Source organism: Suncus etruscus, chromosome 4 (genome assembly GCF_024139225.1).
Source record: "Suncus etruscus isolate mSunEtr1 chromosome 4, mSunEtr1.pri.cur, whole genome shotgun sequence".
Taxonomy (NCBI): Eukaryota; Metazoa; Chordata; class Mammalia; order Eulipotyphla; family Soricidae; genus Suncus; species Suncus etruscus.
Window position 1 is genome coordinate 8,414,402 of NC_064851.1, and position 13,263 is coordinate 8,427,664.

Below are 13,263 nucleotides of genomic sequence, written 5' to 3' on the forward strand. Positions count from 1 at the left end.
ACAGAGCCACTTCAGGAACTTAGTTATCTCTGCCTCTGAATGGAATTAATTTTGTTTAGTCTTCATTGTGCTCAGATTGATGATTGAAAAAACCTTAACACTTTTTCACAGAACATTGCTTCATAGATCTTGCTTTTCCTGCTATTTTTGTATCACATGAATCATTGCACATTTAAGCCATCTACAAAGCCTGAATGGAATGAGATAAAAGTTCCATCACTTAGACTGACAGTTGAAAAGCTGATGTTCATTCAGAGTTTATTCCTGTTTATCCTTTATATTTTAAAGCCTTGCACTTTTATTTCAAGATGGTTGCTAACATCTCTGAGCCAAAAGGATCTTTTTTTTTTTTTTTTTTTTTTTTTTTTTTTTTTTTTTTTTGGTTTTTCGGGCCACACCCATTTGATGCTCAGGGGTTACTCCTGGCTAAGCACTCAGAAATCACCCCTGGCTTGGGGGGACCATATGGGACGCTGGGGGATCGAACCGCAGTCCGTTCCTTGGCTAGCCCTTGCAAGGCAGACACCTTACCTCTAACGCCACCTCGCCGTCCTGAAAGGATCTTAATTCAAGGTTGTTTTGTTTTGTTTTGTTTTTCAGCTGAACATTAGGTCAAAGGGAAGTATCCCTTCAGTGTCACCCAGAAGAATTGGTTAAGAATTCAGTCTAGGGACCAGAATGTTACTACAAGGAGTAGAGCACTTTTTTTGCACACAGCAGACTTGAGTTCAATCCCTGGCACCCCCTATGGTTCCCACAGCCCACCAGGAGTGATCCTTGAGCGCAGAGCCAGGAGTAAGCACTGAGTACCACCAGGTGTAGCTCAAAAACAATAACAACAAAAATAACTCAGTCTTACTCAATTGCCGTAATATTAACACATGATTTATATTAATGTAAATCATGTGGTTTAATCAGCTCCATGAGCTATCCATTTTGACATGTACTTTATAGAAAATAAAAAAAGCATGTGGGTCTTAAGTCTCCAGTTGAATACTTCAAAATAATTGTCTTTGGGAATGTCTAAAATGTATCTCACCTGCTAGAGTTGGCAAGAAAATATTTCTCAGTATAATAGACTTTGAGGATTTACTGAAACTAAAAGTTAAATGCATTTGAGCCTGGGGTGTTACAAGAGAATCGTGGCTTATCCAAAAATACAGCCTTTCCCCTCTCCCCAATCTTCCACTGTAGGTATGCATACTTCTAGTACATATGTGCTGGGTGGTAGATTAGTCAAGGTTCCTTAAAATCTTTCTCCATGCTTCTGTGTTCTAGGTACAGAGAATGGGTCCCTAATGCTGAAGTTAGCTGGATTTGCAAAAATGGGGAGCAGAAGTAAAGATTGATGACAGAAACATTTCTTTGGTTTTTAAGCAAAGTACTCATAGAGACATTTCTTTTTTTCTAAACAAAGTACCCATTGTCATTAAGTGTCTCTCTTCATAATGAATATTATAGTACTTTGACAACCTAGTAATCAGAAACTCTGGAACCAATTAAGTGGATGAAATGTTAAGAAAAAAGAAAAAAATATATTCCCAGGACAGAGAGATGGTACAGCAGGCAGGGTGCTTGCCCTGCATCCACCCAACCTGGGTTTGATCCCCAACATCTTATATGCCCCCCCAGTCACTCTCATCAGAAGTGGCCTAAAACACAGAAATTTTTTTAGATTTTCAAATATGTCTCTTGTTCTTAAAAAGAGACAGAATTACAAGGGTCTCACAATCAAGTACTGTAGATTCATTTTTGAAGTGAACGATCTCAGGAGGCCTGAGAGATGACTCAAAGGTCTGGAGCATGCCCAAACCCTTGGCTTGGTCCCTGACACTACATGATCCCCAGAGCATTGCCAGGAATTACCCCAACCCCCACCCCACCCCACTCCAATGCACCAAGGCAAGCCAGAGCAACCTTGCAGCTTGCTGAATATCTTCCATAACCAGATAACAGCAAAGCTGTCCAAAATACACTCAGAATAATGATACTGTCTTTTATATATCTTCCTTATCCCAATGGGCCTCCATAGATTGCTTAATATTGTTTTCTTCGTTTTTGCTAATATACTATAAATATTCAAAAGGCCTACATTTTGTTTGTAAATTATAGCACTTTCAACTTTTCTCTGTAAAGCGGAAACTATAGCATTTTGCTTAAAGATATTGAGAATGACTGAGGTGGGAATGGACTGTCTGTTGTACATAATTCTGTGAAGTAATGGCATTTATTTTTCAAGCAATGTTTATTTCTTTGCTTAGCAGACAGAAGGGGGTGCGCAGACAGACGGCCAGCAGTCACAGACACAAAGTAGTGAAAATTCAGAGAGTAAATCAACCCCCAAAAGACTGCATGTGTCCAATATTCCTTTCCGCTTCCGGGACCCCGACCTCCGGCAGATGTTTGGGGTAAGTCTGAATTCCTCATATGGGTTTTACACCTAAGGTAGAATTTAATATATTAGCTGGGTTACTAGTCATGAGTGCTTTGAGATAAAACTAAAAATAGAGAAAGATCCTGAACTAAATTAATACTTTCCATTCGTCTGTAAGAACTTTTCTTCTCGCCATGTCTGCTTTAGACTTTAACCTTGCAAGTTCTCATGGACGTAAGGTGATTCTGACCTAGTTTGCCCAGGAAGTAAGATTTGGGGGACTGCAATTTTTCAATGCTAAAACCAAGACCAAAGTCCTCTCGATGTGTGAGGAAGTAAATGAAATAAGATCTGTGAAACAGGGGCCGGGTAGGTGGCGCTGGAGGTAAGGTGTCTGCCTTGCAAGCGCTAGCCAAGGAAGGACCTCGGTTCGATCCCCCGGCGTCCCATATGGTCCACCCAAGCCAGGGGCGATTTCTGAGCACATAGCCAGGAGTAACCCCTGAGCGTCAAACGGGTGTGGCCCAAAAACCAAAAAAAAAAAAAAAAAAAAAAAAAGATCTGTGAAACAGATAGTACCTTGACTTCCTTGCCTATAACTCAGCCTCATCAAGACCAGTATCTGAAATCACGTACAAGGGGTTAGTGTGCTCCCTCTAATATGGCCCTTCAGTTCTCTCAAAATCACCATGATGAACACAAAGTTCAGGAGGAAAGATTTAAATTGGCGGGAAGTGAATAATTACCTCCAGTCTTTTGGGGACCTGTGTTTAATTTGCTTGTTTTAATTTGACTTAACTCTTCACTTGAACTAGGACCAAGAGATAATCCATCCTTTAAAAAGAAAAGAAGGGCTGGAGTGATAGCACAGCAATAGGGCATTTGCCTTATATGCAGACAATCCAGGATGGACCCAGATTCATTCCCCAGCAGTCCATGTGGTCCCTGAGCCTGCCAGGAGTAACCCCTGAGCATTGCTGGGTGTGGCCCAAAAACCAAAAGAAAGGGGGGGTTTAGAAAAAAAACACTTTTTTTTAAAGTAGGACCCAGAGAGATGGCTCAAAGGGTTGGGTCATATTCTCTGCCTGTGGGAGTCCTAGTTTGATCCCTGGCACTGCATGCATGATCTCCTAACACCAAGCAAGGAGTAGTCCCTGAGCAAGCTTGGTGTGACCAAAACTCTTTTTTTTTTTTGGTTTTTGGTTTTTGGGCCACACCCGGCGGTGCTCAGGGGTCACTCCTGGCTATCTGCTCAGAAATAGCTCCCGACAGGCACGGGGGACCATATGGGACACCGGGACTCGAACCAACCACCTTTGGTCCTGGATTGGCTGCCTGTGAGGCAAACGCCACTGTGCTATCTCTCCGGGCCCTTTTTTTTTTTTTTTTTAAAGAGAGATGGGACCAGAGAAATAGCACAGCAGATAGGGTGTTTGCCTTACACATGGCCAACCTGGATTCGATCCCTAGCAACCCATAGGGTCTTCTGAGCCAGCCAGGAGTTATTCCCTGAGTAGAGAGCTAGGAGGAACCTGGCAGCTGAACGCTGCTGGGTGTGGCCCAAAAATCGAAAATAAAAGAGAATAAAAGTTTTCTAGTCTCGGTGCTTAGGGCTTGGTTAGAACTGACAACTCCCTTTGTTTAATCTGTCTGTGCAATTTCAGGCAGTCGAGTTTTTGCCACTGACTGCTGACTGATTGTCACACTGTCTTTTCCTCACCGCGAGCCGGGGCTGAGTGGGAATGGTGTTCCTGACACCCTTGAAGATCTTACTCAGAAAATGGGAAAAATTGTGCTTAATCTCTGCAGAAGGAGCACAACAGGAGGGGGGGGGGGTTGGACAAAAGACACAGAAAAATAATTAGGCTACATTTAAGAAGAAATTTCCCAGGAAGATGAGTCAGTAGGTTCACTCTTGTATTGTCACGCGAAATCTTATTATCTGCAGGTCTGTAACCAGAGGGAATTGCATTCTCGTCTGTTAGAGGTTTTTACTCCAGTCAGAGATGATGACCCTTAAAGATCTGCCTAGACCCGTTGTCAGTGTTCTCTTGAAATGTTCTATGCCTCAGCTGTCAGGTCCTTAGGATAGAAAAGACAAAATAAAATGGACCTTGCACAGGATACCTGGTTGACCTGACTTCTCCCATTTCCCATCATGGCAGACCTGCTCCTTAGAAGGACATTAGTGTTGATAAAGAGCAGAAATTCCATGTTATGAACTCTAGAAACTTGGCAGATGGGTTTTTAGCCTTATTTTTTCTGAAGCCATAAAGGAGGTAGCCTCTTCTTGCATTGGGAAAGGAAAAAAACAAACAAACAATCAAACAGATCTTTGTGGAGTCTGCAGAGAAATGAAATGCCCTCCAACCTAAAATAAGGCCTTTTCTCCTTTCCTTGATTTTTCTACTTTGTTGTTGTTGTTGTTTTATTTTTGGGTCACACCCAGCAGCGCTCGGGTTACTCCTGGCTCTGTGCTCAGAAATCGCCCCTGGCAGGCTCGGGGAACCATGTGGGATGCCGGGATTCAAGCCACCATCCTTCTGCATGCAAAGCAAATGCACTACCTCCATGCTATCTCTCCGGCCCCTGATTTTTCCACTTTTACATAAGTGATGAACTTTGGCTCATATTGCATGTATTTTGATTATGCTAATAAGGATTCAGCCCATTGAGAAAACACAATTTGTCATTGCTCTTATTACCTTATAGTGTTAGTACATTTCCAAAATTCGATTTGAAATGCAGGTAAAATAGACAATTAGGAACACGAATGTAATGCTCAGAAGGGAGGGAGAGGCAGAAGAATGCCTTGAGATTCACTAAACATCCCTTCAGCTCAGTTCATAAAGATATCGATGAAAATAGGTGTGTCTGTGTCATTTCTTGCCATTAATTACTGTGTTTAACAACCCAGCAGGAAAGTTATTTGGTCTTTGTTTTTACCTTCATTTGATTTTCCAAATGATACCGTTTAAGAAGCTCAAAACAAAGTTATTATGTAAATACTCTTGATGATGTTTGATGCAGAATATTAAACTGGCAAATGAAATTATCCACAATGTCCATGAATGTTTATGTGTACACTGGGAAATAGCATTAGGCTACAGAAATGATAGCATCTGTTTATTGACATGGAAAATGGTTCATGGTCTATTAAGTTCAAAAGTAAGATCGGGAGCCAGAGAGATAGCATGGAGGTAAGGCATTTGACTTGAATGCAGAAGGACAGTCGTTTGAATCCCAGCATCCCATCTGGTCCCCCGAGCCTGCCAGGAGCGATTTCTGAGCACTGCCGGGTGTGACTCAAAAACAAACGAACAAACAAAAAAAGTAAGATCAGGATCCTGGGAGTGCATACTTTCTGAAAGGCATAGGTTCAACCCCAGGGCCTCATGGTCCTACCAAGCTAGGAGTATTTCCTGAGCACCACTGGGGATGGCTGGAAAACAAAAGCAACAGCTAAGAGCCTCATAGAAAACATCCTTGGTTTCTCTATATAACATGTATTTGTGTGCATACACAAATATACTTCTTTTGTGTGTTTTATTGTGGGGCCACACTCAGCGTGCTCAGGCTCTGCACTTAAGAATTGACTCCTGGGACTAGAGCAGTATCGTGGAGCGATAAGGCATCTATCTGCCTTGCCGGTGCTAGCCTAGGATGGACCACGGTTCAATATCGGGCATCCCATATGTTCCCCCAAGCTAGGAGCGATTTCTGAGCGCATAGCCAGGAGTAACCCCTGAGTGTCACCGGGTGTGGCACAAACAATAAAGACTCCTGGCAGTACCCAGGGGACCATAGGAGATGCTGGGGATGGAACCCTCCCTGGTCAGCCATGTCTAAGGCAAACTCTTGACCACGAACTATACTGTTGCTTTGTCCCCCAAGAAATAGAGAATGAGATAGAAGGAAATACAAATAATATTTATGTACTGTTTTCCCTTCTCCCTGTTTTTGTTTTTATTTTTGTCTTTTTTTAGGGACCATTCCCAACAGTGCTTGGAGGTTACTCCAAGAAGTCTTTTTTTTTTTCCTAGCAGTCTTAAAGGACCATACATGGTACCAGGGATTGAACTCGGTTGGCAGCTTTTAAAGACAAGTGCCAAGCTCTCTTTTTGTAGTAATATCTCTCCCACCTCTTCACTCTCCTTTTTGTTAATACATATCTTCTAATTGTTTAGAGTAATTGTGACTTTCATATAAACGTTGTTTTGTTTTGTTTTTTTAATCCAAAGGAAGGAAAATAGCCTTCAAAGAGTATGCATACATAGGCATTACTTCTTAAAACAGAGACATTTAGAAAATTAAAACTATCATTAGGAAAAACCCCGGTTCCTGTCCATGTGAAGAAGTGAGTCAAGGGTAACATAATACTGGGAAACCTTCTGAAAACAGCTTCCAGTAGTGAAGGTGGGTAACGCAGGCGTGAGGGAATTGAAAATGGAAAATACAATTGGTTCAGTGATGAAGATAAATTAAAACTGGTACTGACAGAGCCAGAAACATAATAGTACAGCAGGTAGCACACTTACCTTTCATACCCGACCTAACTTCAATCCCCTGCACCTCTGAGTCTGCCAGGAGTAAACTATAAGTACAGCCCAGTATGACTGGGGGGGGGGGGGAACGTAAAACTGGTACTGGGACCTAGCAACAAATAGAAATATGAAAGTTAAATAAGTAAAGCAGTTTTAAGAAAAAAATTAAAATCTCTTTTACAAAGAAAGTATACATGAATAAAAAGCTGACACTGTAAATTAATGTTTGTTTTTTGTCTCTGCAGCAGTTTGGCAAAATCCTAGATGTAGAAATAATCTTTAATGAACGTGGCTCTAAGGTAAGTTCCACCTCAGTATTAGGTATACTTGAGTTCTTTTTTGTTTGAGTTTAAACAATATTGAGAAAACTTAAGTTTGGAAAAAAAAAAAAAAAAAGGAAAGAAAGGCCCAGCTATCTATGTAGTTTGGGTTATATTTTCTCCAAACATGATTACCACATGGCCAGACTTGATCTTCGCACTTAAGTAGGAAGAGTTCAAGGGAGAGATTTGAGAGCAGAATATGGTGTTGAGGAAATTAGAATAGAGAAGACCCTGTTCTTTCGGGTCTAAACTTGGCCTTTGTGTTGTTTTTTTGTTATTGAGATTATTGCTTTTAAAGACGAGAAAGAAAACTTGGGGAGGAGGAAGGGAGGTGTTTGAACACCTTTGAGCGTGCTATTCTGAATTAGCAGAAGAATGCAACTTTTAAAAATTGAACTGAGAAATGACATACATAGAACTTGTATTTTAGTGACTCATTTGACTGGCTTTCCCTTCTGAATAAAATTGGATAAGCTTACCTACTTACATGGTGATTTCGGGAATTTTCTGTGAACTGATTTTCTTTAAAGTAGGAATAGTGAAGGGCTGGAGCGATAGCACAGCGAGTAGGGTATTTGCCTTGAAGTATGTTCTATCTCCAGCATCCCATATGGCCCTGTGCAGGTTTAATTCCTGAGTGCACAGCCAGGAGTAACCACTGGGTGTGGCCCAAAATAAAAACAAAATACATACATACATATATATCTATAAACAAATAAAAATAATAAGTAGAAATGGGTGAGTTGCAGAATATAGTTGCTTCGGTTACAAACTCTAGGTGGCTGGGCCTGGGGAAAAAATGCAGAGCCAGGAGTAAACACTTAAGAACTGACGGTGTGACCCAAAAATATAATAATAATAATAATAAATATATTTAAATTTCCCTTTGATCAGAGGAAGAACCTGTGTAAGACCCTGGGTTCAATACTTAGCACTGAAAAAATCCTAATTATTTACTATTTCAGATTCCCACTCCAATATAATTTAGAATTGTCTTCAGTAGAATAACGAGGAAATGACAAGGTATTATGATGATGTTGGGCAAAAATATTTATATTTTTCATAAAATATGAAGAAAAATATTTTCTTCCTTAGAGGAAGGAAACAGACACAGCCAGTTATGGCCAGGCATGCAAACCTTTGCTTTATTATGTTCAGTTCTACTTGTGTTTTCAAGTTAGACAAAGAAGGTTATATTAACTTTCATTGGGCCACCTACAAAATTTTGAAATGATCACTTGGCTGTGACTAGTAAGAGTGTGATCCGTAAAACTAGTTACTCCTTACCACTTACCTTCTCTAAAATCACCCAGTGTGGGATGTCAGCATCCCTACAGTTCTATCTGCCTCCTGCCCCCATCTGGACATACAGTCTAGTGGTCTGAATTTTATTCCTTTCCTTTATAGAATGCATCAACACTAAGTGTTTATTCTAATTAGATTAATTTTGCTGATTATTAAAGAGGGGATTAGATACTAAGATTTCAGTTTTCAGTTAAAACAAACAAACAAAAAGATTAATATACCTTTGCAGAATTTTCGCCAGCATGTAACTTGGTAAGTATTTTTAAGATGAAATCTGCCATTGTAACCAATAAAACTATGCTTATCATTTACTCACAGTGACTATCTAATGGTTTGTTGTATAATATGTGGTTTAAATTATAATTTAAAATAATTTAAATTATTTTATAATTTATTTTATTTTGGTTATAAGGTGGAAAAATGGCAACGGTTAGGGATGAGAAACACAAGTATAAAATATCTGTGAAAGTTATTGACCTCATTATTTGACCTAAAGTAACAATAGTTTGAACTTGTTGGTTTTAAGCATGTCCTCTTAAAACAGTTTTAACTAGATTCTAAAAAGTGGAAGCCCATTATGCTTTCATCAGTCATTGAGGACTTTGTCCTTACCTAGAAAATAATGCAATTGATTGCCTTCTTGAACCCTTATCAGTTACTTCCAGGTGTGACCCAACAAACCCCCTGCATCCAATAGTAAATGTGGTTGGTCATTTGCCTTGAATGCTGCCTACTCTGGTTCCAACTTCAGCATCTCATATGGTTTCCAGAACCTGCCAGGAGTAACCCGTAAGCACTGCTGGATGTGGCCCAAAACAAACAAACAAAAAATTATTTTTCAGGGGTCCTCAAACTTTTTAAACAGGGGGCCAGTTCACTATCCCTCAGACCATTGGAGGGTCTGACTATAGTAAAAACAAAACTTATGAATGAATTCTTATGCACACTGCATATATCTTATTTTGCAATGAAGAAACAAAACAGACACAAATACAATATGTGGCCCGCGGGCCATAGTTTGAGGACCACTGTTTTAAATGTACAGCAAGAGATTTAATAAGTAGAAAGAAAAAGCATCAAGTTTATTAACGATAGCCTCTAACATTCTCATTCTCACGTAGGATCTTAAAAAGAGCTCGACAGGGCCGAGTGCCTGGTTTGCATGTAGGAAACCTGAGTTCTGCCTCTAGCACCCCAGCACACATGGTCCTCTGAGCAAAGAGCCAGAATAACTTCTGAGCACCACAAAGAGCTCACAAGTGGTCAGCCTCCCCCAAGCCTCTATACTCTGACTCTGGTTTTATGTGTGAGTGCTAGGGGCCAGTGCTTATGGGCCTCTCAAGTGCTTGGTACCAATATTAAGCCCCGGGCTCTTGCATGCAAAGCTTGTACTCCAGCCCTTAAATCCACCTACCTCCCTGACGCTTTATTTTACTGTCTTTATATGAGGGTGTGGGAAGCTCCCTACACTGCTCAGAGACCCTGGAGACTACCTCAGACATCTGGGCTGACCTTTCAGTGTTAGGGTCTAAGGATGCAGTGTTGGAGGTCTAGGGCAGTGCTCGGGAAGGTCATGTGGTGCCAGGGATCAAACCAAGGGCATGGGCTCTTGCCTCTTCGATTTCCCTGGCCCTTTTTTATGAAGCAGTTGTTCCTTGGGCTGTTCTGGAGCTGGAGCATGCTGAGCCTGGGCCACCCTTATGAAACTGACCCAGTGTTGCCACCCTGATGATTCAGTGCTCAAAGTGCCACCAGGGCCACACCAAGCAGTGCCAGTGCCAGCGTTGAACTCGGGGCCTCAAACACACTGAACATATAACCTACCACTTGAGCTACCTTCTAGCCCAATCCCCCCAGTACTGTTGTTCTGATCTTACCAAAGACAGAACTTTTTACTTTTGAAATTTGTTCCATGGTTGAACTTAAGGGGTATTCTAAAAAGACAGTTCACCATCGCCCAGCCCCATCATTTCTGTTAGTGAAAATTCTCCATGCTTTCTAGTTTAAAAAAATAGATAATCTGGGGCTGGAGTGATAGTGCAGTGGTAGGGCATTTGCCTTACATGCAGCTGACCCAGGACAGACCTGGGTTCGATCCCTGGTGTCCTGTATGGTCCCCAACCCATGAGCTGTTTCTGAGTGCATAGCCAGGGGCAACCCCTGAGCATCACTGGGTGTGGCTCAAAAACAAAACAAAATATTGAGTGCTCAGAGCGATAGTATGACAGGGAAGGTACTTGCCTCACATGTGACCCACCCAGGTTCAATCTCTCACACCCCAGATGGTCCCCAGAAGTAACCCCTGAGCACCACTGGGTGTGACCCAAATCCTCACCTTTCCCTCCCTAAAAAATGTTTATATATACATACATATTTACATATATATTTATATTCTAGTATTTATATTTTTCATAGGCTTTGCCAAAGTGCTTTTGGTATGGTTGTTCCATGAAAGGTTATCACCAAAATATTAATTATGTAGATTCTCTTTACCCTCTTCAGACATTTATTAAGCCCAAAAAAGAACAACACAATAGAGCAAAGTAACAAATATGGACATTTCTGGGCTATTTTAATGTCTCATTACTTCTCTCAGGTGGATATTTGGAATGATGGAAATCTGGGCTGAGGTTAGGCCTTAAGTTTTGACCGGCCTTAGGGCAGATAAACCTTCTGTTCTCAATCCTTAGGCACGAGTAATGTGCTGGAATTCCTTGCCTACTTTTCTGGCTTTTGATTTCAGGTGAAGGGAAATTATTTCTTTCAAAATGCCATTATTGAAATTATGCTTAGTAATAGCCTTCATAAAATGCAACAGGTATTGCTGGGATGAAATGTTTTTCATTATTCTTAAGGACTAGTGAACTGTGCATGTATTTCCAAAGGGTTTCATTTGTTTTCTTTCATTATCATTCTTATGGGTTTTATTTTTATTTGTTTTTATTTATTTTATTTTTAATGTCTGTGTTCTGGTCATACCCAGGAGAACCGTCTGCTTTTGATTTCTCCCTTAAAAGTTACATGGTAAATTTTCTTTCTCATTTTTCTGAGATGGAAAAATTCAAAAGTCATACAAATTTTTTTAAAAAGTATTTTTATGATGTTCATTCTATTGCTTGTTATTTACCACTGTCTGAGGCCAGACTAAAAAGGTTATAGTTACTTGGCTCCTCTCTGCCCTCGAAGATAAATGGATATTAAAGCAGGTGATAGAACAGATCACGGTCACACTTGATAGAAATTGTAACCATGCCTGCGTACCTTGTATATGGGCCATTCCTCAGTTTTTGAAAGAATACTTAGGTAAAGATGCTTCCATTGGAACCCAGTGAGTAAGCGGACTAGGGTAACCCAAATCCTCAGGTCTGAATCTACAGTGTTCAGATCTGCCCTATCCATCCAGTGAATTCACTTCTTGGGAGAAATGGAGCAGGTCAGGAGACCTTATGAGGTCCCAAAAATTGTCTTTGAGCGTGGTTTTGGTTTAGGGTCCACACCTTATTGTACTCAGTGTTAACTCCTGACTCTGTGCTCAGGGATCACACCTGGCTGTGTTTAAGGAACCATACGTGGTTCCAGGAATTGAACCTAAGCTGGTCACCTGCCACCTACCAGCTATACCTTACTCTCTGGCCCTGAGATTAAATCTGGTCTTGTCCAGCTTCTAAAAAGAAGCTGTCTAGTTTTACTTTGTAGTTATTTAGACTGTTTAGTATCTCCCCATGTTTGATACATTGTATGAGCATTTTAAAGCTCTTCTAAGGAAAATGTCTTCAGTTTAGGCTATAATCATTTCCTTTCCCCCAAAGTAAGAAGTTAAAATTTCTAAATTTGATTTGAATTAGATTTCCAATGAGGAGGTAACGAAGCATAATTTCAATGTAAATATGTTTTTGAGTTAATATTCCTGAAACTAGATGATAAGCAGTGCTCTAAAGACACTGATTATATTCTCACCTGGAAGCATGTATTATTTTCTTGTTGCTTCCGCAGATTATTGAAATTTTGGTGGCCTAATACCACAGAAAGGTATTATTAGTATTATCTTGGGGTTCTAGAAGTCAGGAGTTCGCAGTGGGTTGCTCTAAACTGACATCAGCCCGTATTCCTTCACAAGGCTCTAAAGTTCAGAAAGCCCACTTCCTGGTCTTGTCCAGCTTCTAAAAAGAAGCTGTCTCATTTCTTGGTCTGCCACCAACCTCAGTCTTCAAAGTCTGAGGCAGTTAAGACAGCTGCTGCACTTCTCATTCTGTTTTTCCCTCTCTCCCTTCTAAGCATTTCTGTGATTACACTAGGCTCACCTGGATAATCCAGGATAATCTCCCTATCTCGAGATCATAAGTTTAATCACATCTGCAAAATCCCCTTTGCTTTGTCAAATATTGGAGTCACAAGTTATAGGGATTGGAGCAGACAGCTTGGGGGAGGGAAGTGAGAGGGAGCTTATTCTGTCGGCCACAGCCTAATTATCCCCAAGGGAAAGGGGGGAAAATGCCTCTTACCTCTAGGTTTCATATCAAGAAGTGCCTCCTCTTTCTAGAGATGTTTCATTTTGTAGCTGTAATATCTCATTTAGCATTGCCTTAGCAAAAGAAGCACTTTTCTTTGGTGAACACATCTAAGGCATTTGAAAGTGCAATTTGTTCTAAAGTGTAACTCGTTGAGAAGACCATGTACACGTGGGCATTGATACTGTCATTTGCTCATGACTACACCC

General features: G+C 40.7%; 1 protein-coding gene across 17 annotated transcripts in view; it reads left to right on the top strand.

Moving 5' to 3' along the window:
- Positions 1–13,263, top strand: part of RBFOX2 (RNA binding fox-1 homolog 2) — a 270,086-nt gene that overhangs the window by 225,649 nt on the left and 31,174 nt on the right. For 10 of the 17 annotated variants that reach the window (XM_049771585.1, XM_049771590.1, XM_049771593.1 and 7 more), the window contains 2 exons: positions 2,262–2,408; positions 7,164–7,217. In XM_049771585.1, coding sequence (XP_049627542.1) covers positions 2,262–2,408; positions 7,164–7,217 — 201 coding nt within the window. The remainder of the gene's footprint in view (positions 1–2,261; positions 2,409–7,163; positions 7,218–13,263) is intronic. The other 7 variants (XM_049771586.1, XM_049771603.1, XM_049771589.1 and 4 more) reach the window with 1 other exon arrangement.